General features: G+C 44.3%; 1 protein-coding gene across 6 annotated transcripts in view; it reads right to left on the bottom strand.

Annotated features, from left to right (window-relative positions):
• Positions 1-334: 334 nt before the first annotated feature.
• Positions 335-24,194, bottom strand: part of pbx1b (pre-B-cell leukemia homeobox 1b) — an 84,717-nt gene continuing 60,857 nt past the window's right edge. Inside the window, exons 3-10 of one of the 6 annotated variants that reach the window (XM_069193940.1) lie at positions 17,967-18,211; positions 15,921-15,986; positions 14,338-14,528; positions 12,989-13,124; positions 11,411-11,570; positions 9,634-9,746; positions 7,539-7,628; positions 335-4,749 (exon numbers count right to left, since the gene is read on the bottom strand). In XM_069193940.1, coding sequence (XP_069050041.1) covers positions 4,657-4,749; positions 7,539-7,628; positions 9,634-9,746; positions 11,411-11,570; positions 12,989-13,124; positions 14,338-14,528; positions 15,921-15,986; positions 17,967-18,211 — 1,094 coding nt within the window. In that variant the 3' untranslated portion in view covers positions 335-4,656. The remainder of the gene's footprint in view (positions 4,750-7,538; positions 7,629-9,633; positions 9,747-11,410; positions 11,571-12,988; positions 13,125-14,337; positions 14,529-15,920; positions 15,987-17,966; positions 18,212-24,194) is intronic. The other 5 variants (XM_069193942.1, XM_069193941.1, XM_069193943.1 and 2 more) reach the window with 5 other exon arrangements.

Here is a 24,194-nt window from a genome sequence, read left to right as displayed (position 1 = left end):
ATTGAATCATCTCGACCTCGCTTGCAAAAATAAAACGCAGCTCTCTGCGAACTGTTAATCATAAATACCAGTAACCACCTTTATCATTGGCAGCTTCAAAAATCTCCATTAAGCAAGAACCTGATCACGCTTAAGATGGCTTTTCCCCTCATGACTCAAGCATGCAAGGTCAAGCCCGAGTCTCCTCGTATAGGCACTGGCTCAAAGGGCTGATGGCCTATAGCTGTTCTTCTGTGTGATGTAAAACACGTTGTGTAAAGAATCAATAGGAAGATTCCTAAAAATTAGGAGGGAGCGCCACTTATGTCAACAATAAACACCAATACGCAATGCGTGCAACAAAAGAAACTATTTATTTGGAATATGCATTACCAGTACAAATTAAAAGACCATAAAACCTACACCTTGTTAGTTTTTTTTTTTCACAGAACACAAGATTTTTAAGTTGGAATCAAAAAGACACTAGTTTTGTGTTTTCATTTTTATATCTTTTTACATATGCAGAGATCTTAAAAGTTAAAACTGCGCCAGAGAAGGGCTCAGTGATTTCACACTCTGAAGTCGTTATAAAAAAGAAGGAACATTCAAAAAACACTGCAGTATTTTTTTTAAAGAACAAAAGACATGCAACAAAGAAAACATTTGATGTTTTACAAATTGCTCAGCTTTTTTTTCTTTTTTCTTTTTCTTTTTTTGCAAAAACTAAAAGCATCATTACATGAAGCTTTTAATTATACTGTGGTAGAGGACAGGCAATGTGAAAAGTCCAGTTAAAAATGGGAATAACCAAGAGCCCTCTGTGTTGAAGCAGGCTCCTCATGCAAACTGAATTAAAATAAAAATATACTGTAGTTTCACAATAGTGTGGCAGGGAACGGGAGTTTAATCTTCTACTGAGCAACACAAGATCGTCTTCATATCATAATTAGCTGCAACGAACTATCCCTTAACACACAGGATATAAACATGAAGGAACGCCAGGGAACAAGATGTTTAACCTTATGTCTAATAATGCAGCTCAAATAAGCGTATTGGCATCCTATCTGTATCAAGTCCAATGTTTTAAATAATTGAAATATGGCTATTCTGAGCAAAAAAGCTTAAAAGTTAGAATTCGTGAGTTCATTGTAACATAACATTACACTCTAGGCCTACATAGAATGTTTTTGGAATACATTTGTATTATGTTCTAAGGATATTGAGTGGCAAGTTAGGTTACTCTTAAACACGTTATTGAAATCTCTTATCGATCTAAAGGTTTCCTGGAATTTTTAGCTGTACTTTTGTGACTCCATTCCAGCCAATCCGAGTTGCCACTAGTTTAGTGTTTTTTTCACGGGAGTTGCTGTTTTTTTTGCATGACATTGTTAAACAGGATTTGGTCTCGTTAACTACATCTTAAAAGGAATCTAAGTGTTAAAACTAACTTTTCACATCACCTTCACAAGACAGTATCCACTTTAAAAACAGGTTAATGTTTATTCTCTAGAATGTACAATGAAAATCTGCTGGATTCAACCCCTCATGTGCAAGGAATTACCCCATCCCCCCCCATCTTTATATAAAGATTTTAGCTGCACTGGATTTGCAAAATGGATACTGTCCCTTTCAAAAGAGTGAAAACAGAAACACAGGTGCACGTCTAGATATATAGAGCATTCTTGAGCTAATTCACAGATGAAGAACAAGAAAACAAATTATAGGTAGTCCTGTGCTGTAACAAATAAAAAAGGAGAAATAAATGTGCTCTCTCTCTGCAACATAAAGACACACACAAATATACCCAAACAATTTCTGTACTTCTGTGTAATTAGGGTCTCCCTTTCCTTCTTTCCTTTTAACAGACATTTCTGAGTTCTGACTGCGTTTTTGGTTTGGAGTATACGAGAACATTCACATCAAATGTTCAGCAGTACTACAAATAACAAGACACAATTTGCAAGAAACCGTGAAACAAGCGTTAATAAAGCTGACGGTGTCTAGAATTTAAACTTCTGCAGTTTTTGGTATCAAAGTCGTGATCTGGGCCGATATGTAAGATTGAGAAAGAGAAGGCAACCAGTAGAAAATTGTGTAAACTCGATAATATGTAAACGTAAATTAATAAGAATTAAAGTACTATATTTTCACATTTTGGGTTAGTTTGCTAAAATGAGAGGGATTACTCCTGGTGGATTTATTGCAGCGTGGAGTTAGCAGTATCTAATGTCATATTCTGCAGTCTCGGATTCCTCCCATAAACCAATAAGAACGCAGGTGCTTTCTGGTTCAATTTCAGTAAAGAAATCTCATGACCACTATGTTCTGTGGTCATGCCCTGATATTACCTGAATTAAAAACAGAGCTGTGACTTACTGGAGAAATGCTTAAATCCTATTAGCTTAATGACTTCCACATTTAAGTAGATTCTGCCTAGATGTGATTCAATGTGCTGAAAAAAACAAACTTAGTTACTGAAACCCTTGACAGACATAAATGTATTTCCAACAGAGATTAGTACTCTATTGCATTTTTAAAAAAACATTATTTTCAATTACCTATCACTGTGTGCCTGATATGCAGTTAGATTGTAGCACCAGAAATAACAGCAGGAAAAAACGCAAAGTATAAGTGAAGCAAATTTTGAACAACGATGAAAAAGTCAGACAAGTTCAATGCATTTCAATTACCTTAATTGTGTAGGTTGTGATAAAAAAAATAAGAAAAATATGACTTTTTACAGGTCAGAATACTTTAAAAAATGTATTCTTATGTACTTATTACATAAGTGTTTTGGTTAACCAGCAGCATTTGGCTATAGTGAGATCTCTTATGCAAAGATGTAATTTTCCCCTACACACAAACTCAAATTGGATACTGTGCGATGACAATATGAAAATGTACTAAATTACAAAGTGAAGAAGATAGGTTTCTCATTACTCATATGACTATAATTAAACACTGTTTATATGAGCCAAACTGATTTGAAACTGTAAACAAGTACTAATTGACTGAATTGGATCTTTCATACAGATGGATATATGTCTGCACTTATTACTGGGCAAAGTGTTGACAAACCATGTTGGAAATGTGGTAAGAAGATAAAGCCATCCTTTTACAGGGAACAAAGCACAATTGCAAGAAGACGCAAAGTGTTTTCTTTAGAGTAATAGCTTGGCAACAAGAGCACATGTTCTGCTGTAGACGTCACATTACAGGGAACAGTTTGCACATGCTTCGAGAGCAAAAGAAAATAAATTTAAGGACTTTTAGAATACACTGAGAGTATATGAATATATGCCTTTAAAAAAGGCAACCTTTGCAAATGTACGCCAATTACCAAATACCGTGTTTTCTGCCATGCAGTGGAATGGTAACAACTTCCATCCCTTTCTCAGACTGTAATTGATAGGCCGCCACAGCTGAGTACACCAAAATCAGAAGCACATCAGGATAGAAAATGAAAAGGCAATGCTGAACTGAAACCTCACAGTAAGGACTAAGGACAGAGAAAAGAGAAACAAGCGTGTGTGCTTCAAACTGCTTCTCGTCGGACTTCAGGAGCACACAGATCAAACCACGTAGTGCAGCACAGCCAAATGCCCATTAAATTCATTTTCTGAACTGGGGAGCTGTGCCGAACTATTCCAGTACAGCTTTTCGCTTCCCGGTAACTAATTCCCTCTTGGAGAAAAAAAAAACAACGTAAGTCTCTTGTGCTATTCAAAAACAAGAATTGAAATGTCCCTTGCACCTACACTATAGTTGTTTTAGAATTATATTATTAAGCCCGGGGGTTCAAACATTCAGAACAATAATCAGAATATTTGCCTAACAATGATATATGCAGGATAACTTCTTTACTGTGAGCAGAAGTCTAAGAATGCCCTGTGTTCAGCTGCCTCTGCGTTAAAAGCCGATCACTGGAGAGGTGCGAACTGTATGATCTAGTAGTCACCAGCAGCACGGTTTCATTTTCTTACATCTCTCGTCCTCCTGGTGTCACTAAGGACTCGCGTGGATATTTATCACTTTCAGTCCGGCCTTAGCAAACGCAGGCAGTGCCGACCTTAAACCAGGCGGAAGAAGGCAACGCTATTTTATTGTATTCATTTCCAACTTCAGGGGTGATAAAGGTAAATACTTTGACATTGCATTTGCGGTTCAGGAAAAACACAGTCACAGATAAATACCGAATGAAGACATACAGTAAAAGTGTCCTTTAAAGTCTAACTTACTGGACAGCAGAGGGTGATCTGGTGCTTTCTGCTAGTAGTAACAAAGCTTTAGAAAAAAAGTAGCTTTTTGTATGATTATTTTCTTTTTTTTTTTTTGGCTGAGAGGTAGTGTGAAAGCATATAAACCTAAAGATAACGGTTGCCTGTAGGTATTTTACTAAGAGGGTAACCTGGTCCTCTGGCTCCACTAAGAAAACTGTACAAACACAATTCTTTGCGTGTGAAATTTCTATACTGGTTTCTGAATGTTCTTCGGTGATACAGGTTTTCTACCCAGAGACAAAAGAAGGGGTATAAAGAACTGTCAGTATTGGTGTTAATTTTTAAAGCACTCCAAGCAGAAGGAAACCCTATGTCGTTATTGGTTGGTTGACCTCCGCTCTGATTGGTGGATGCTGTAAAGAAACCCATCTTCCGGCAGAGAGCCGTGGCGAAGAGATCAGTTGGAGGTATCGGAGTGAACACTTCCGGGTCCTTCTGTTGGCGACGTCACTGATGAGGGGGTAGTAGCATCCTGCCAGCCTCCGTTTGCCTGCAGAGAAGAGCAACAAAATGCCAAGTCTGGGAACATGTTCCGCGCACAACGGAGGTCCCTTTTCAATACTAGAAATCCAAAAACAGAAGAATGTTTGTGTGCGTGTCCTGTGGGCATAATGGGCACTAGTCAAACAAGCAGAGACAGCTACACATTAGCAAAAGCCAAAGCCGAGACTCGTTTCTTAAGACACGGCAGCGGGGTGCTGTGATTTTCAGGGGAAAAAATCATTTTTGTTCTCTCCTTGTATATTCCCATGGTTGGCAAAGGATATCATGTGATTTATTCTTATTAGAAATCCACTGCTGAAGCTGTTATGAAACACCTGCTGTTCAACTTTTTAAAATGCAGAGCATTTTCAGTCATGTCCAAATTAACATAATATTGATTTTCTAAAATATTTTTTTCTTTAACGACAACGACTACCATTGTCTTGGATACTGTTCTATTGAACTCAACCATCCTTGCAGATTAAAACACTGGACTCAGCCCTATCCCAAATTCTACACCTTCAACCACAGCCTGAGCACGGCAGAATTAAATATCGCATTTAGCCATCTTGACAGGGTGATTTACATGAAAGACAACAAACACAAATTACAATATTGAGAATGTATCAAGTCCCTTCCGAAACAAAACTCAAAAGACAAGCAATGGAAGAATCAATTATCGCAAATTATCATGTTCGAGATTGGAATGAGAATATAATGGGAAATGTGGAACCTATTTCAAATCCCTCAGACAGGCCTGCTAAAGAGCATTTGGGACATTAATAGCAATTTTCATGCCATCAGAAAAGCCTGAAAATGGTCTCTGGCAGCCCCTTATTTCAAAGCCTGTTATTTAAGGTAGAAGCAGTCTGTAATCAAAAAAACTTTCAAAATCTTCAGCTTTAGTGACACTCTACATCTATTTCAAAGCCATAATTACTGTTTCAAGATAGAGGAAGAAAGTCTACCACATAAATGCATTGTGTGTTAGCTTGGTCATTACCAGCAACTGAAAGGAGAAGGAATAATTTAGCAAAAAAGGACTCACTCTGCCACACTCAAAACCTTGCTCTCTCTCTGTAAATCGTTGTACGCAAATGAAGGTCATGCCAAACCATTTAAATGTGAGCAGTTTCATCATTGCCATGAATATTCTGTTTGGCATTACAAAAAAACAAGAATAAAGGCAATATGGTGTCGCATTGTAAAGAGCCTGAAATGTTACACATGTGCACAATACTGTGCCAGGAATTGTATTACTGCATAGACCATCAAAGTGCTCTCTGAACTTGCAGAGCAAAATGAAAAGACATCAAAGAGAAAGATTTTTTCTATTTGGTGGCCAACATTTATTTCTTAAAACTGATATGAATAACTATTACCAAAATAAATAATGCAGTGCTGTTTTTATGTTTGAAGTCTTGAGCACTTCAGATTGTGCACAGTAACATTTTTAGGATTTGTTCAGATATTCTCTTCCTGAAACGGACCTCTGGGAACAGTGGGCAGATGTTTGAACTGTTTGCATCTCTGGCCTTCACAAGCCCACGAATCAACTGTGGATAACATGCCCAACTGGGGCTCCCAATTACTAAAAACATGCCTTTTCATTATGAGACCTCAGTCAATGGGAACTGGAGGTCTCCCTGTCTCTGTGGAGCAAATGCAGCAAAGCTCTCAGCCGTTACCGACAAAACAGAAATTTCTTCCAGAAAAGCAAATCGTCTGTAATATTGTCGGAATGACTTTGACTCAACATTTTTGCAAAGACCTGTCTGTGTTTATAATTAATTTTATTGTTGCTCCACAGACGTGCTTTTGGTCCATGCGGTTTTTTAAAAAAAATAAAAACGAATCCCGTTCAATTGCAATCATTTGAGTCGGCACATGAGAACGCCAATTTGAACGCTTCTTAAACATGTCTTAAATCAGCATCATTTAAAAAATGTGAAATACAGAAAAGCAACTGTCTACACAAAGAAATTGCATATCCTGATGTTCTGTATAGTGTGCCAAAGCTAGCCTTGCTCTTTGGAGAAGCACGTTCATTAAAAGACTGGGGGAGGATTCAAAATTATTCTATCTGAGAGCGAGAAAAACAGCTACCAAGCGGCCAGTGGAGGAGGCTGAAAATCCGCTAAGAACACGTCTATGTTTGCGACTGTCCTCCTATCCCAGCTTGCTGTCAGCGCCATTAAGATGGCAGACGCGTGATCCGAGCAATGCAGTTGGATTGCTGTCCCAAATCTACACTCAGCTTTCCTTGTGTCTGTCTTATCGATTTTCCTCTCTCCGACACAGCTTGTCGCTGTGAATTTTCATGCCAGTCACAGCCGCCAGCGTACCCAAAAAAACAAGTGGAAGACGCTGTTCCCCCTTGTTCTCTCTCCACTGGCTAGCAGATTTATTTTTAGAGGGACCCGAAGCTCGTCCCGGCGGTTTCCAGCCATTGGCCCTCGGACGGAGAGTCGCGGTCCGGTCCTTGGTGACATTTGAAACTAGTGTCGCAGTAGGTGTCACCTGTTTCCCAGCTCCTCTCGGCTGAGCGCATGAGGCCGCAGGTGCCGTGCTTACACTGATTGCATTTGACAGGCTTAGACGCCAGCTGCCTGCGTGAAGCCTGCCCGATCACCACTTTTCGTGGGCAGCGCGCTGCCGATGGCGTGACCGATACAGAAGCAATCAACTAGGTGACCGTGAAGCTCAGACAAGTCCTACTAAGTGGCATTCTGAGCCCTATGGCTTTGAAATAATTGGTAGAGGGAACAAAACAAAAAACAAGCCTATTTTTCTTACATTGATGCCCTGCGGACTGTACATCTGGTTTGCTGTGAGCCCATCACTGTATCCGCCTGTCTGACTGATAACATGGCGAAGGGTATCCACCTGAAACAGGAAGAAAAAAAACAAAAACAAACACAGGGTCATGCTCCCCTCCAGATTCGGCACGGTCTTGTTTCCGGTACAGGTCAGCGTGATTGCAAATGGTCACCGATGGTCAATGGCGGATTAGACAACTAAGTCACTGGAAGACACAAGCGGCTGTGCGGCTTCCAGCTCCAGGAATGTTCTGCGAGGAATGTTCTGTATGGAATTACAGTTCCGTACGCATTCCACTCCGTACACCATAATACTGTCGTTTATTTTACATTACTACAGCGCAGGCACAAAATAATGAAAACGCTCCCAATGCAGAGGCTTAGAGTTTATTCACTCTAGGAAATGCATCTTTTTTTTCACCACAACGGGCAAGACAACTGCTCCTAATTTTCTGCGCTGCTTGATGTTTTTCAGAGGAGGACACCGCTCGTCCGGTGCTGTTTGAACAGTGAATGCACCCACCCTTGGACACACAGTGAGCGTCTCATGCTACAGTACTCTCTAGAGTCACAGTGACCTCAGCACACAGGAGAGCACTGGGCCTACCAAGCCATGCTCCCAAGAGACCTTTCTGCTTCACCTCCGGGTCCTCCGGGGGCAAGCCCCTTTACCACTCAAAGCTTTTGGAACTGAAGCTTTTTGTTGACGGGGGAGGGGAGGGAGAATAAACAAGACAACAAGAGAAGCGTCGCTGTCGGGAGGGATTTAACTACCATCTTCTGAAGAGCAACATGGAAGAATATCTTCCCCAACACAAAGGAGAGCAGCGTGCTTCCCCAGACTGTGCCCCTGGCGTTGCCAACCGCCCAGCACAATGCAGTCAATGCAGCAGGACGAGTGTTGCTCCGGTTCCAGAAATGTCTGTGATCATTTATATTCCAAAGGTGACAAGACATACGGCAGAGATGCCAACAACACAATACGCTGAGAGCTAACAATGGGCCCTGCTGGCCGACATTGCGAAAATGAAATTCCTGGAGCGAATACTGAGGAAAGAGGAAACCTGAAGGGCTACACAGGGACTCTTGGCATTCGGGTGTTTCGTGCCGATTTGGAAACGAATTCCGAGCTTCTTTTATCCTTAAATAATTTTGGGACTCTGATGGACTCTAATGTCATGTCATCATTGGAGCTTTTTTGTCAACAAGCTCAATAGCTTTATTTGTAACGGAAATCACACAAGGTGGAATTCAGAAACAGAAACTAAGAAACCCAATTTCCTTTACGGTCAATCAGTAGCATCAGTCCCTGTGGGTGAGTGTATTTATATGTACAATAGCTATGAACAGAGCAAACTGTATCTCCTGCATTTTCCTATTAGCGCTGTTAGTGAGCCGGGTCCCAAACACTTCAATCGGGTGAACTTTTACTTCCTTCAAGGCAGCTCTGTGGGTGAAGTGGAAGATCCAAGTGCACACAAGCGTCAAAATGAGTGACGAGAGCAAGAAAAAAAAAAGTTGTAAAAAAATCAGTCCTTGGAACGTTCCTCCTTTAAGGATTTTTCAATCTTAACTTGTACGAAAAGTTGGGATTGTGCGAGTAAACCTCCCGTGTCATCTTACGACACTAAACGTTTAGTGAATTCAATTTAAAACACCCTAAAAGACAGAACATCCACCACATTTACCGTAACGCCGATGCAGTCAGCGACTGCTGCTGACGTTGCATTCTGTAATTCTTTTGGCCAAAATCTTTTAATTGTGCTGCCAGACTTTGCCTCAGAAGCTGCAAGAAAGCTTTACAGATTCAGAAACTGGAACAAACAGTCAAGCCTTCTAAAACCCACATTCCTCTTCTGTTACATGTGAAGTGAAATTCTCCCTTGTTTATCATCCAGGACCCAAGAGGACTGCAATTTTGGAAGGGCCTTTCCTGGTGAAAGGCTTTGTTTATTGTAGAAATCTAAACCAGAAGAGAGGAGGAATTAAGAGGGTGTGTATGGTGGTGGGTGTGGGCAGGGAAAGGGGAAGCTTGAACTCTGAGAGACCTGCTTTGCTGTGAGGGTCCCTACCTGCGACTGCACGTTGGCTCCAACCTGGGCCCCTTGGTAAGAGTCCCCATTGAGTGACTGCACGTTCATGAACAAGTCTCCGGAATTTGACATGTTAAAAGAACCAGAAGAACCTGAAAGGAAAGAGTGAGCACCTGAATCACAGAGAGAAGGAGGAACGGCCCTGTGTTGGCCACAAGACCAGGTAGCCACCATGCAAAGCAGATGGTTTGTGGTGTTAGTCGGCTGTGAGTTTTGCAGAGCAGAGCAAAGCAAAGGGGGGAGAGTAAGGTCAGGAGCAGGCAAGGGGTGGGAGGGACTGAAAAGACAGTGTCTGAGAGTAGGGAGACAAGTCCATGGTAAGTGGAACACATGGGATCTAGTCCTCTTGCAGCTCACAAAGTCAACACTGCAGCTGCAAGGCAGGATGTTCAGAGGCCATTCAGAGGGAGGCTCACTTCTCGTTAAGCACAGAAAAGATCTCTGGGCAGACCAGTGTCTCATTAGACAACTTTAGGAGTAAGGGACAATGCCATAGAAGGCTACAAGACAAGTTGGCGTTTCTGTCTCCTAAAACAGCCTTACCAACCATCTGTCAATCTTTAGTTTGCAGGGTTGTAATCAAACAAACCGGAAAATATTTCTTTACACGCTAGCACTTTTGTAAACACGCTCATGTAATTAGGTGCTAATTCCACAGATTCAGCTATTTGCCTGCAATAATTTCCCCACACTGGAAAACCACAGCAAAGCTGTGGAGCGCTCCACATGTGTCGGAGGCACAGGCCTAGAGCAGGAGGACCTGAACTGAATAAATAACTCTTGTTGCAACACAGTGGCTACAAGGGCTGAACTTTGTTTTAACAGTAAGTGATGCTTAATTAAGGAACAAGTTAAGGTAGAAAAATAAAATGAAGAAATGTTTTGAGTGTTGTGCCTTCTTTAGGTGTCTAATATCTAAGCAAGTTGTACGTGACTCAAGTGCCCTGTAATCATCTTGATCACATACTGAAGGCCTTATGGAAAACCACTACAGAACAGGCTAAGAGACTCACGACCTAGTGGCCAAAACTAGATTTACCTTGCAGTTAGGTGCACGTTGACGCAGGGAAAGCATAATTTAAATCATGGAAGCTCAGCTAAGGTTAGAAAAGGGCAGTATTAGTGAACAGAGAGGATGGGGGTTTGATTAGTTAAGAGGTAAAGCAATGAAGGCCAGAGACTTGCTTTTTGGAATGGGGCCCAGGTTAGCTAATCTTTGGTCACTATAGGCTTTTTTTTTTAATACAAATATGCCATTAAGACATAAAGCACACACATATTCCAGAGTCGGTGTATAACGGTGTAGGTTTTGCTGTGAAACGTGATCCCCTTTTATAAACTTCACTCTCAGCTTCAGATGACTTCGCACTGGTTTAACGAGAACCACATGTAGCGTGTTAATAAAGACACAATATACGCAGCCTCCGCACAACCACGGTGAAGTGGCTTGTGCCCGGCAGTGCTCCTGCTCTTGTCTAGACGGGAACGCTTCCAAAACACACATTCCATCCCTGAGGAACACCTATCCCTGCATTCCTGTCCTACGTGGACGAGATAATTACAATATTCCTCGTCTGAAGTAGCAGTGACATCGGCGCACCAGCGAAGATGTCAAAACAGGCCGCGGTGTTAACGCAGTGTGGGTGCGACTGGACTACTGCTGTGCAGGGCGACCGCGAGCTGTCTCAGCCCTGCTCCCGCCACAGGGTGCCGAAGAGGAGAGCTGCGCCGGGTTCGGGAGGCGGGTCGCACCGACCTGCCGAGTTCGGGGTGGACGGAGAGTTCGCTTGGCTCCCGTGTGCGGAGGCGTTGGTGGCGCTGACGGCGGTTTTGGCGGCGTACATGTTGGCTTCCTCTTGGAATTTACCGATGTTCTTCTTGTACCGGATCCGCTTGTTTCCAAACCAGTTTGACACCTTCGGATTGGGGGAAACAAAAAAAAACAAAGAAACGCACGCGTGCCGTTAAGCAGGTCAACGGGTCTTTGGTTCTGGTGCTCCTTTGAATCTTTGGTTCACTCACTGTGACCTATCTGTGACCTCCTGTCACCCAGCGAAAACTGCTGGCTATTAAATTGCAATCTAAATCAATTTAAAACAAAACCAAATATTTTCCTATTTTTTTAAATAGAAAATAACGCGTGCCCCAGCCTCCCCGGGTGCTGCATCTGAATTACATCAAGGTTAACATCTGTACCCGGTTCCTCGTGAGCTGAGCTCGTCTTTAAGGGCACTGCGGGGAGATAGAAGCGCAGTCTCTCTCCTTTATCAATGGGCTGCCTAATATACACGCCTGAGGCTGGTCTTCCTTAGAGGCGGAGGCAAAACTGTACGCTCACTCAGTGCAAGGCTTGGATGTTGTTTATCACATCTTAGGAAGCCTACACACGGATAAGCCTTCCGAACAAAACTGGGCAGACTGAACACAACTCGCATGCAAGGAAACATGTTGCTCCTGCTTAAAAGAATCCTTATGCTGAATCCTTATTGGTATATTTGGGACAGTAACAAACATAATACACTAGGAAATATATAAGTGCTTTTACCATATATAAGCTCGACAAAGAATAATAACTATAGTCTGTTTATTCATTTTTTTTAATACCCCATGAGACTCACTGTGCAAAATATAATCTTATTTATATTTATTATTGAGATCTACATCCTGATCTCGATGTTAATTTTCCAAGAGAAATAATAATACAAAATAAATCTACCGGGGCTTCAGCACATCCTCCTTTGGAAACGGAATCCAAATGAGAAACTTTCTTTCCACTCGATACAAATCTAATCTCGCCCTGCGCATGAACCAGACGGAGCTGTACTTCAGGTCGGAATTTAATATAAGTGACAGGGGATGGTGTGAAATCGAGAACGAGGCCGTATTCCACGAAGGGGGTCTCGTGACGTCACAGGGCCAGAGGGAAGGAGGCCGCGCAGGCCCCCCAAGATCAGCACGATGCGCGAGCCGACACGGCCTCAAAGTCCATTTCACGCGCCCGGCGTTAGTAACGCTCTCCCTAATGAGGCACGAGCCCCGTGCTGGAGGGGCTCTCCCTACGCACGAGAGCAAAGGCGACTGGGTATAAAAAAAAAACACAACCAAGGATTGAAGCCTGAATAGACTGTAACAACAAAGGCTATTATTTTTTGTTGCTTTTGGGGATGAAAACACGAACCAATTTGACTTGGAAATTTTCCCCCCTTGGCATATTTGTAAAAAATCCATCCCCTCCTTTTTTTTTAATTTACCCATGCAGACACGTCTTGCAGTTAACGGATTGTTTCTGCGGGAACAGGACAAGGGGCGGCGGCGGTGTGCCGGCGTGGGATACCTGCGAAACGGTGATGGCACACTTCTTCGCCAGCTCCTCTTTGGCCTCCTCGCTGGGGTATGGGTTGCTGAGGTGCGAATAGAAGTACTCGTTGAGGATCTCCGTCGCCTGCTTGTTGAAGTTCCGCCTCTTCCGCCTGGGGAGAGCGCACGCACAGAAAACAGGAGAACGCTGCAGGTGTGAGCACACGCTGGTTTGTGGAAGGGGCAGCCTGTGGCCTGACAAAATCACAGCCAGTCCAATAACACACCTGCCTCATCAACACATACAAATCTCTGCCACAGGGGCCCCCAACTCCAGTCCTCTAGGACTGCTGTTGTCCGGTAAGACTCAGAGGTCTCTCTTAAATCTCCAGCTTCTTAGCTGCAAGGAAAGAATCCAACCTGTCCAGTTCAGCAAGTGTTGAGTTCAATTGACTACTGATTTAAGGGCTCAGACAGAAAGAAAACCCGAAACCTTCTGGCCCTCCAGGACTGGAGTTGTGAAGCTCTAACATCACAAATTTGGAGGCATGTCTTTAAATGGAGCTCTAATCCAAACAAATAATATATTTAAATAAAACTGAATAAATAAAAACAAAAAATACAGACACATTATTTTTTATGACAAAATCATCCAGGAGGCATTCTTGTTTATAATTCTTAAGCCATTTTAAATTAAAGGAGTATATCTTATATCTACCCGGGCAGCAGAAACCATTTAGGCACAAAACATCTAGTAAGGGCCTTTTTTAAAAGCCAAAACACTGCCACGGGGATAAAAAAAATATGGCAAATCATCCTCCCTGACCTGTAACACACACATCAAACATGTAAATGTGCACAGCATGGGGGTTTTAAAGATGAAAGATTAATTAGTCCACCTAAATGTGCTCTCATTAGGTAAGGCACACTGAGCCTTCTGGAAGCCATCTAGAATTGGAACAATAGAGACTGAACACGATGCCACTCCCTCTGGCTCAGGTTTTTTTTTCACAAAATACTTTCAAAATAGAGCAAAAAATAACAAAGCAAACCCAAAATGCCAGGCACAGTGCAGAAGGCTGGAGATTTTTGCACAGGCAGCAGTTTTTGGGCTCTCGTGATTGTTAAAATTGTCGTGGGGCCTTGCCTGTGCTAATTCACACAAGTGGCGGGACGGAATAAAAAAAGGATATTGGGAATTTAATTCTCCATATTGTGCCTGACACACAAAAATGTGCAGGTCACGAAACCCCAAACCATGTTAATCAAAAATCATGGCACCAGACAGAACAAAACCCTACGATTTACTGAGCAGTACACTCGGCTTCTGGGGCCCGTACAGCCGAATCACATCCGAGCTGCTCTCTTCCACCTCTGCACACTTGCCTTGCATCAAGGAACCGGGAGCGCAGGATCATCACGGCCTCGCAGGTGCTCTGCTTCAGCTGCATCTGGATGGAGCTGAACTTGCGGTGGATGATGCTGACCATGCGCTCGATCTCTTTCGGGGAGATGGGGCGTGTCCGGCTCTGCTCACGCAACAGGTTCATCACGTGGGTGGTGAATTCGTTGCAGGCCTGGAAGAAAAAAAAACAACAGCAAAGGAAGGCCATAAGCGAGGGGTGGGGGTCTGGAAATCCTAGCACCCTGGAGGAGAAAGAAACTCTTTCACAGTCAAGGCCGGGAAGAGACCACGTGCAGTATTCGCCAGCCGAGTGTGCAGGTGTGCTGGACGAAACCGCTGGGCGTGACTGCAGCCGCCGATTCTAACGACACTCGTCACTTCGGACACTGTCGGGCGACAACATGTGAGACGCAGCAGCATTGGAGTGTGTGGGAAATAAAAAACGATCGACGCATGCACGGAACTCAGCCCCGCAACCAAACCAGGACTACGCGTCGGAAACAGATGAACTGAGGGAAAAATGCCCTCTTTCTCTTACTTGACTTGCGGAAAAGAAGCAAATACTAAAGACACTTTATCTCTAAAAGCGTCTGTGTAACCACAGACCCCTAGGAACTAGGGATTGTTTCTCCCCTGACGATTTGAGCTCAGTGTGGGCTCAGAGAGCTGATGTCTGAACCTGCCCTGATCTCACTGTCATTTCGTTTTTGCAGAAGGAGGGTCAGATGCTTTCAGACTGCGGGAGAGGGACTCCTGTTCAGCGTCACTGAGGAGGTTGGACTGTCTAACGCAGGATGGAGCACAGTCACTGTGATGAGAATGCCAACTGAAATAAGTCTTAGCCTAAGAAGGTGTGGTATAAATGCCTGTCTCCTACTGTCTCCTATTTGTAAATGAAAATGGGTGCACACTGAATTCGTGAAACACTCACATCCAGCACAGCACCAATATTAATAACCAGGGAAGGATAAACAGCAGTAAAATATAGCCGAGCCAAAGGCCTCATATATATTACTGTGAACAATTTTTCTTATATTCTGTAAATACAATGAAGCAACACCACCTCAGGCAAAAGGCATTAATATGCAATAATCACAATGATCAGTCAGCAGCCAATGAATAAGTGACCGCCGGTGAGCTGTTTTTTTTTAAATATATTACATCAAACAAACCTGATTAATGCTTTTTTAAAGCAACTGTTAATCGGAAGAAGCTAAAAACACTCAGGAGTATTTCTGATAAGGCAGATAATGTTCTTCTCAGCTGTGATCAGCTTAACGATCAGACACGGGAGAAGGTAATATTTCATTCTGCTGTGCTAAATGCCACTAGTGCAGGTGCCACCAGGAGAGAGGGAAAAAAACCTCTCGTGACATTTTAGGTGGAGAAGACAGGTCACGCATGTCTATGCTTTTCCATGCAGAGCTACTGAAAGAGTGCAGATCAGAGTCAGGGTTGCCATCTTCTGTTCCTTTACTTCTACCGACAGCGTAACAGTTCGCAAACATCATCAAAGCCTCGCTACCGGACTGTATACAGAAGAAATGTGGACTAAGAATTGTACCTGATTTCCGCTGGCAGCATTTCCTGAGAAACTCGGATTGCCACTCCTTCCGCACAGGGATACCATCTTAAACATACAAATTGTTAACATGTGATGGCGGGACCTTCATTCCATTGGATTATTCTTTCTTTCAAACTGCCCGTAGGTGAACCAGTCGATGGCAACCCTGTTATCCGATGGGCCACCTCCTTCTGTGGGACCGCGATCTCAAACGCTCTCTCCACAGAACAAACAAATCCATGGGAAACTACACAAGAGTTACCATTGCAAACACCAGCACAGCCTGAGCTCGAGAACCCACATTTCCTGATTATACTTTTACAGCATCACAGACAGACAAGCGATAGAAGTACAGGTACTCCCCGACTTATTTAAGGTTGCCACACAACCTTAATTGAGTTGAATTTTTTAAGTTTAAAAAGCACTTTTATATACAGTAACACATTCACAATTACAACTATTAACCATCCATTATCAAACCACTTTATCCAATACAGGGCCACAGGGGAGCTGGAGCCTATCCCAGCAAGCAGTGGGCACAAGGCAGGGTACACCCTGGACAGGACACCAGTCCATCACAAGACACACAGACACACACACACTAACACACCCTGGACAGGACACCAGTCCATCACAGGACACACAGACACACACACTCACACCAGGACCAGTTATCCCAGAAGCCAATTAACCCACCAGTATGTCTTTGGACTGTGGCAGGAAACCCATGTGAACAAGGGGCAAACACACAAACACCACGCAGACAGCACCCCAGCAATCGAACCCAGGGCCCCTGTGCTGTGTGGCAGCAATACTAACAACTGCACCACTGTGCGGCTCACAACTGTTATCATCATCCTTATTATTATACTAAGGATGTACTAGGACTGTACTAATGCAAATTTACTTTAATACTAAGAGTGCACGCTTGTGGACTAACTGAATGGCTCTTTTTCATTGAGTTAGCGCCCTTCACATCACTGGAATAACATTCAGCCAAGCCTAAGAAGGTAAAACTGCGAACCCGGGGAAGATACACAGACTGATTGATGCAAGTCCGGGAGTACCTGTACATCCAGACATCACGTGCTGCGAAATCCAGCTAATCACACAGATTTTTTCAAATCAAATGTTCTACCCATGCTGAGCAACCAAGGTGCACAGAATCCGCAGAGGAGTTAATTCAGTTTGCATTCATCAATTCAGTAGTACAGCAGTGCCGCGGGAAAGTGGAAATGGCAGTGTGATCGCCTGCAGTCGGACAGCTCTAGATGAGTGGTGATGAGGATCCACGCCTGTCGACCGATGCTGGGTCTGAGCTGCTACAGGCCCACCGCCACGGGTGACCGGGCGGGGCTCGGCAGGGAGAAGTCAAGACGACGCTACCGGGAAGCCCTCGCGGACGAAGCATCATGCGAAAGCGCGAGACTACGGCGACGGAGGTGGTGGGGGCCCTCGCCCTCCTACTGAAGAAGCACCACCCCGCCTGCACGCGATGCAGCGTTTTAAAAAAACTACAAGAATTAACAACCACTGAGAGTCAGGACCTCGGTTTTACGTCTCACCCGAAGGACGGAGCCTCTTTCTGGTCTAGTGTCCCCGTCACCATACTGGGGCATCAGGACCCACACAGACTGGAGGGTGAGCGCCCCCTACTGGGCCCACTGCCACCTCTTCCAGCAGCAGCCTGGGCTTTCCCAGGAGGTCTCCCCTCCAGGTACTGGCCGGGCTCGCGCCTGCTGGGCTCCAGTGGCAGAGTGATAGAGGTGCTATAACTCTAGGGGTGCCAGTAGAACAGGGGGTCCTCTATAACGGAGACTTACGGCAAAACTCATGAAAACCAGAGGAAGGGCAGCGAAAAACAAACCGGGGAGCTTTACGGGCGCTCCCTGTCCCGAGAGCCCCTGGTCTGGCTAGAGCGGGCGGGGGGCGGGGCGATGCGGACAAGCGGACGGCGGTGCTGAAATGCGAACATGCCGTGATCGGATGGAAGCTCCAGGTGGGACGCGGTCCCGGGCGCGGGCAGGGGGGACCGGGGGCGCTTACCTGCTCGTACTTCTCCAGCTCGGTGTGGTAGATCTGCCGGATCTGGGACAGCTTGGCCCTGTAGTCCGAGTGCTCGGCGGAGTTGTCGGACCCGGCCCCGCCCGACGCGGCCGCCGCCGCCGCCGCCGCCGCCGAGCCGCCGCCCTTCTCCGGCCCCGACACGCCCTCGGCCAGCAGCATGTTGTCCAGGCGCATGAGCTGGGCGTCTGGGGGCTCCTCCTCCTGGGCGCCCCGGATGCTGAGCACTGCAAGACAAGAGAAGGGGGGAGGAGGGAGGGGGTGAGCAGGCGAGCCAGAGAGAGGGGTCTCGGGACAGGGCCTCTGGAAAAGCAAGAGGCGTGCAAGCGATGGAGCATTGCTGCTTCCGCACACAGAGGCAGGCCCGCTGCCAGAGGGAGGCAGGTACAGGGAGAGATCACTCTCTCCCCCCCCAGCACACACATGTGCAGGCTAATTAGCTGGTTCATTATATCTGGTTTCTCACCGGTACTGGAACTTGCTTTTGTTGAGTTCACTACAGCAGCTCTGCCTTAAGCTGCCTCACTTAGCACAGTTCCTCCGCTTGATAAATCACGAGCATTTTTACCGTGGCACATTTCTGTGTCACACAGTAAGAGCCAGAGAGAAGCTTGCGGTACTGGGCGACGTACAAGGTAGTCTAATCATAATCTCGCAGCATCAGTTAAAACATTTCCAGAGACTCTGAAGGTTTATTTCGTGACACGGACAGCCACAATCCCAAAGACCCGGAACGGTTGCAGTTACAGACACACACACACATCAGTGCTTTCAGGGCCTGGAATTGAAATGCAATTCCAGTATTTTCAGGGAGAGCAGCAGAGAATGTGGGCCCAATAGTCTTGGTGGGCAAAATGTCCACCTAATTCATTATGCAGGAATGTGTGCAATTTGCCCCCAGGGCAGCGGAAAGACCTTAGTATGTGCAGCTTAGGAATTTCTTCCATGGCACCTAGAAGGTAGTATTAAAGTGCAGTAACACCTGAAAAAAAGGATGACATTTTTAAAAGGCTGAAAAATTATAAATGCGCAACAGAAATAACATTGGGAATTGCAAACCTAGAATAAACACATCCGATTCCAAAAGTGGTCGAATGTCAAGTACTTTCTTGACGTTTCATGGAGCAACAATAATTAAGCAAATGGGAGTCTCTGCTACATTTAATACAGTGAGGAGGAGTTCATGTTTACTGTTTTTCTCCCGTATAAAGCCAGACGTTTTTTTTCAGACCAGTGATTCATTTTTAAAGCCATTATCTGTACAGTGCCTTGCGAAAGTATTCGGCCCCCTTGAACTTTTCAACCTTTTGCCACATTTCAGGCTTCAAACATAAAGATATAATTTTTTTATTTTATGTGAAGAATCACCAACAAGTGGGACACAATTGTGAAGTGGAACGAAATCTATTGGATTTTTGAAACTTTTTTAACTAATAAAAAAATGAAAAGTGGGGCGTGCAAAATTATTCGGCCCCCTTGCGTTAATACTTTGTAGAGCCACCTTTTGCTGCGATTATAGCTGCAAGTCGCTTGGGGTATGTCTCTATCAGTTTTGCACATCGAGAGACTGAAATTCTTGCCCATTCTTCCTTGCAAAACAGCTCGAGCTCAGTGAGGTTGGATGGAGAGCGTTTGTGAACAGCAGTTTTCAGCTCTTTCCACAGATTCTCGATTGGATTCAGGTCTGGACTTTGACTTGGCCATTCAAACACCTGGATACGTTTATTTGTGAACCATTCCTTTGTAGATTTTGCTGTATGTTTGGGATCATTGTCTTGTTGGAAGATAAATCTCCGTCCCAGTTTCAGGTCTTTTGCAGACTCCAACAGGTTTTCATCCAGAATGGTCCTGTATTTGGCTGCATCCATCTTCCCCTCAATTCTAACCATCTTCCCTGTCCCTGCTGAAGAAAAGCAGGCCCAAACCATGATGCTGCCACCACCATGTTTGACAGTGGGGATGGTGTGTTGAGGGTGATGAGCTGTGTTGCTTTTACGCCAAACATATCGTTTTGCATTGTGGCCAAAAAGTTCGATTTTGGTTTCATCTGACCAGAGCACCTTCTTCCACATGTTTGGGGTGTCTCCCAGGTGGCTTGTGGCAAACTTTAGACGAGACTTTTTATGGATATCTTTGAGAAATGGCTTTCTTCTTGCCACTCTTCCATAAAGGCCAGATTTGTGCAGTGTAAGACTGATTGTTGTCCTATAGACAGACTCTCCCACCTCAGCTGTAGTTCTCTGCAGTTCATCCAGAGTGATCATGGGCCTCTTGGCTGCATCTCTGATCAGTCTTCTCCTTGTCTGAGCTGAAAGTTTAGAGGGACGGCCAGGTCTTGGTAGATTTGCAGTGGTCTGATACTCCTTCCATTTCAAGATGATCGCTTGCACAGTGCTCCTTGGGATGTTTGAAGCTTGGGAAATCTTTTTGTATCCAAATCCGGCTTTAAACTTCTCCACAACAGTATTACGGACCTGCCTGGTGTGTTCCTTGGTCTTCATGATGCTCTCTGTGCTTTCAACAGAACCTTGAGACTATCACAGAGCAGGTGCATTTATACAGAGACTTGATTACACACAGTTGGATTCTATTTATCACCATCAGTCATTTAGGAAAACATTGGATCATTCAGAGATCCTCGCTGAACTTCTGGAGTGAGTTTGCTGCACTGAAAGTAAAGGGGCCGAATAATTTTGCACGCCCCACTTTTCATTTTTTTATTAGTTAAAAAAGTTTCAAAAATCCAATAGATTTCGTTCCACTTCACAATTGTGTCCCACTTGTTGGTGATTCTTCACATAAAATAAAAAATTTATATCTTTATGTTTGAAGCCTGAAATGTGGCAAAAGGTTGAAAAGTTCAAGGGGGCCGAATACTTTCGCAAGGCACTGTACATCCGTGACCAGAGCCTCAGTTGTGGATGTTCACCTACACTTACAGCACAAGGACACAGTTACAGGCAAGAGGGCTGTCTGTTTTATATGCACTCGCTGAGTATTGAAATGCTTTCCCGCTGAACGTTACTGCCCTGTAACTGTAAATCTATCCCAAGCAGCCCACAGCATAGCTTGCAGAGGGTTTGCTGCTGCCCTTGTTTTCCACTAGAGGTCGCTCTTTCGCACTCGATCACAGAGAAAGGAAAGGCTGTCTTGGTTTCAGAGGTTACCTGCAAGAAGCGGTGTTTTTTAGGTCATTACAATTCTGAAATCCAGCAAAAGGGCTCTCAGAGTTAGACCGGACACATGCAGGCAACACCTCAATTTGGTCAGTCATGGGACTCATGTTGCAAAACATTTGGTCAGTCATAGGACTCATGTTGCAAAACATTTGGTCAGTCACACGAAGGAAGGGTGAAAATGTACCCTGCCAGCCATCCCTCACCCACTAATCCACCCAGCATGTCTCTGGGAAACCAGAACGCATGCAGGAAGGACATGCAATCTCCACCAGAAGGTGTCCCAGGCCAGAATCGAGGCCAAGACAAAAGAGCTGTCATGCTCCCCCATTATGCTCCACTGTAGATTACTTTAGAATGATTTGCAATAACTGCAATTAAAAAATGATTCCCTTAACATTCTTGTGTGTGACAGCGCATAGTTTCAGAGGATTAAAAACTTAGATGTCTATATTAACACATCAAACTGAATTCTTCACACTATATAATCTGGAGCCTTCGTGTGTTAAATGCTCCGCTTTTCATCTTTCATTAATTTCTTTTCTCTAAAATCACAGAGATTGTCTGAAGCTGCTTTTTGAAGATGAAAAGATCTCTAAGATCTCCCTTTATGTTTGTCGAAAGGAGTGAGAAAGCTGTTATGCACCCCGAGCTCTTGTATAACAGTCATATATTAATATATAATATTAATAATAATTGTATCAACAAATAGTCAGTCTCGCGGTCTTTCTTTTACTTTTTGTATGCGACCATAAATGTCAAGACTTCTTCTAACAGGGAGAGGTCAGGAGTTCAGGCAGCAGGCTCTTAGCTGGGAGGAGTAGGAGGGGCCTGATTACTCCTGGGATCTGCAGACCGTACAAACATCCTGTTTCATTAGCACAAGTCCTTCAAACCATCTGACAAGGTAAAAAAAAAACCTTCAACTACCTACAGTAGGACAGCCACAAAACCCAAGTCCTCTACACACTGACCCCATCGTCATCTGTTTCCAATAGGTCTGTGGTACCACCAATTAAGTTTTAAACACAGAACGCTTGTCACTATAAACATTATTGGAACGTGATTTATGAAGAATCCGAAGATCCTGTTTTCTCTCCCTGAGCCTTCAGGCCCAAAGGAACAACTCGATGGACAGGGCTCTGCCTTCAGGAAAAACAGCAATGTGTCGTTTCCCCTCTTTGAACTCGCCAGTACGTTTTGATGGGGGAAAACCATTTCAACCCCAGCGATTCACAGTCTGGAAGAAGAGCTCGAACAACATGCCAGCACCCACGAACGCAGAAAACAAGCTCGTCGTTCAAAGCTTCACAACGTAATATGATAAGCATACTAACAGGAACATGCCAGATCTAAAAAAAATAAACATATCCTCCACTTTATTCTTGGATAAATAAACCCTTCACTTCATCAGACCGGGTAAAGATCCAGTCAGGCCCCTGACCCTAAAAGGTGAGCCCGGTCTAATGATCCATTACTCGAAGCTAATCTCCGCAGAAAACACAAGATTCTTATCTGCAGATTTTAGGTGTATTCTCACAAGCCACCAAAACCAACTTTTAAAACAATAAACAACAATGGTTAAATCAAGCTTCGGAATTTAAACTACTTATCTGAGCTGCAGAAAAACTCTACCTGCAACTTCAAGTAAGGTAGAAAGTTTGGTATTCGGGAAAAATACTTTCAGAGGTAACTTTTAACCTTCGTGCACATGAAGAACGGGATTTTTTCCCCCACACGTCTAGACTGTCATATGAAAACTGAACAGAAAAATTCACTCTGCTCATGCAACACTTCAATTTGTATCTGCCAGCCCTCGGCTTTGCATTTAGAAATGTTTATTTTACTTGGTGTAGCGACTCCCACAATCAGTCTTTCACAGACTTGCTGCCTGCCATGTATGGCTGAGCAGTAGGCTCTACAAAAGGGTTTGTTCTCAGATAGCTGAGAGCACAAACTACAGGCATCAGCAATGCCTGACCTGGACTTTTTTCCATTACACATGAAATCTGCGGTTCATATGCACTGCTCTTAAGGGATTTAAAAGCAAAGCAAAGAAATTACAAAATTAATTTATCCGTCGACACTGTAGTACTGTATGTGCAACCAAACCACTGTAACCGAAACCTGGAAAAGTTCCCAAAAAAGGCAAAGTATCCAATCCTGCTTGTGGCTTTCGTGTTCTGCATGCAAATCCTTGTAAAACAGGAAAAAGAAAAAAATTGTCAAGAACACAGAAGTGCATGGGCCTAAATGAGAAAATAAAAATTGCAAAGTTAAAAACTGAAATTCCCGGTGATCCGAGTGCCATTCACGAAGAAGCATCGGACAGGGGCAGGGGCAGCAGGAGACAGTGTGTCTCCACTCCAGCTCATCCACCTAAAGCGTGAGGCAACTCCTGCCTCCTCTCATTTTACCAGCTGAAGGATTCAAGCCAGAGGAGCCTCTGTCAGCCTGCGGGGCTACCCTGGAGACCCTTAGCAGCTGAACTGAAACACTACATTTTTTTAGTGTGCTCTGATCTCTTTTTAAAAAAAACCTTTCAAATTCACCCTTTGAAATACCTTAAAAAACCTAAAAGGAGACTCAGACTCAAAGTGCCAAGTGTTTTGCGGCAGCGTTTTGCTCTGCTGCTTCACTCTGATGCACACTTTGTCCTGCGTGTGTCTACAGCAGTGCTGGGCTGGACTCGTCCTCCAGGGACACAGAACTGAACCGAGCGAGCACGGCAACGCTCAAGCATCTCCACCAGGTGATTCAGAGAGACCCACTGGGCCATCGGGACCACAGCACTTGGAGCCAGGACTGCACACCTCTTCGTGCCTGCCCGAGGAATATGCCAGGACTCCTGGGAAGGCTCTGCGCTGACAGGCTGAAGGAACTGAATCTCTTTAGCCTTGAACTGAGAAGACAGCAAGGAGAAAGGGGACTCAACTGACTCAAGTGGTCGTGATCCTTCAGGGGAATGACAAAATCAACCCAGTGGACTTCCTCAAGATCAACAGTGCAACACAGACCAGAGGTCACAAGTCGA

Source organism: Lepisosteus oculatus, chromosome 9, assembly GCF_040954835.1.
Source record: "Lepisosteus oculatus isolate fLepOcu1 chromosome 9, fLepOcu1.hap2, whole genome shotgun sequence".
NCBI lineage: Eukaryota > Metazoa > Chordata > Actinopteri > Semionotiformes > Lepisosteidae > Lepisosteus > Lepisosteus oculatus.
This window is presented reverse-complemented; position numbering and strand designations above follow the sequence as displayed.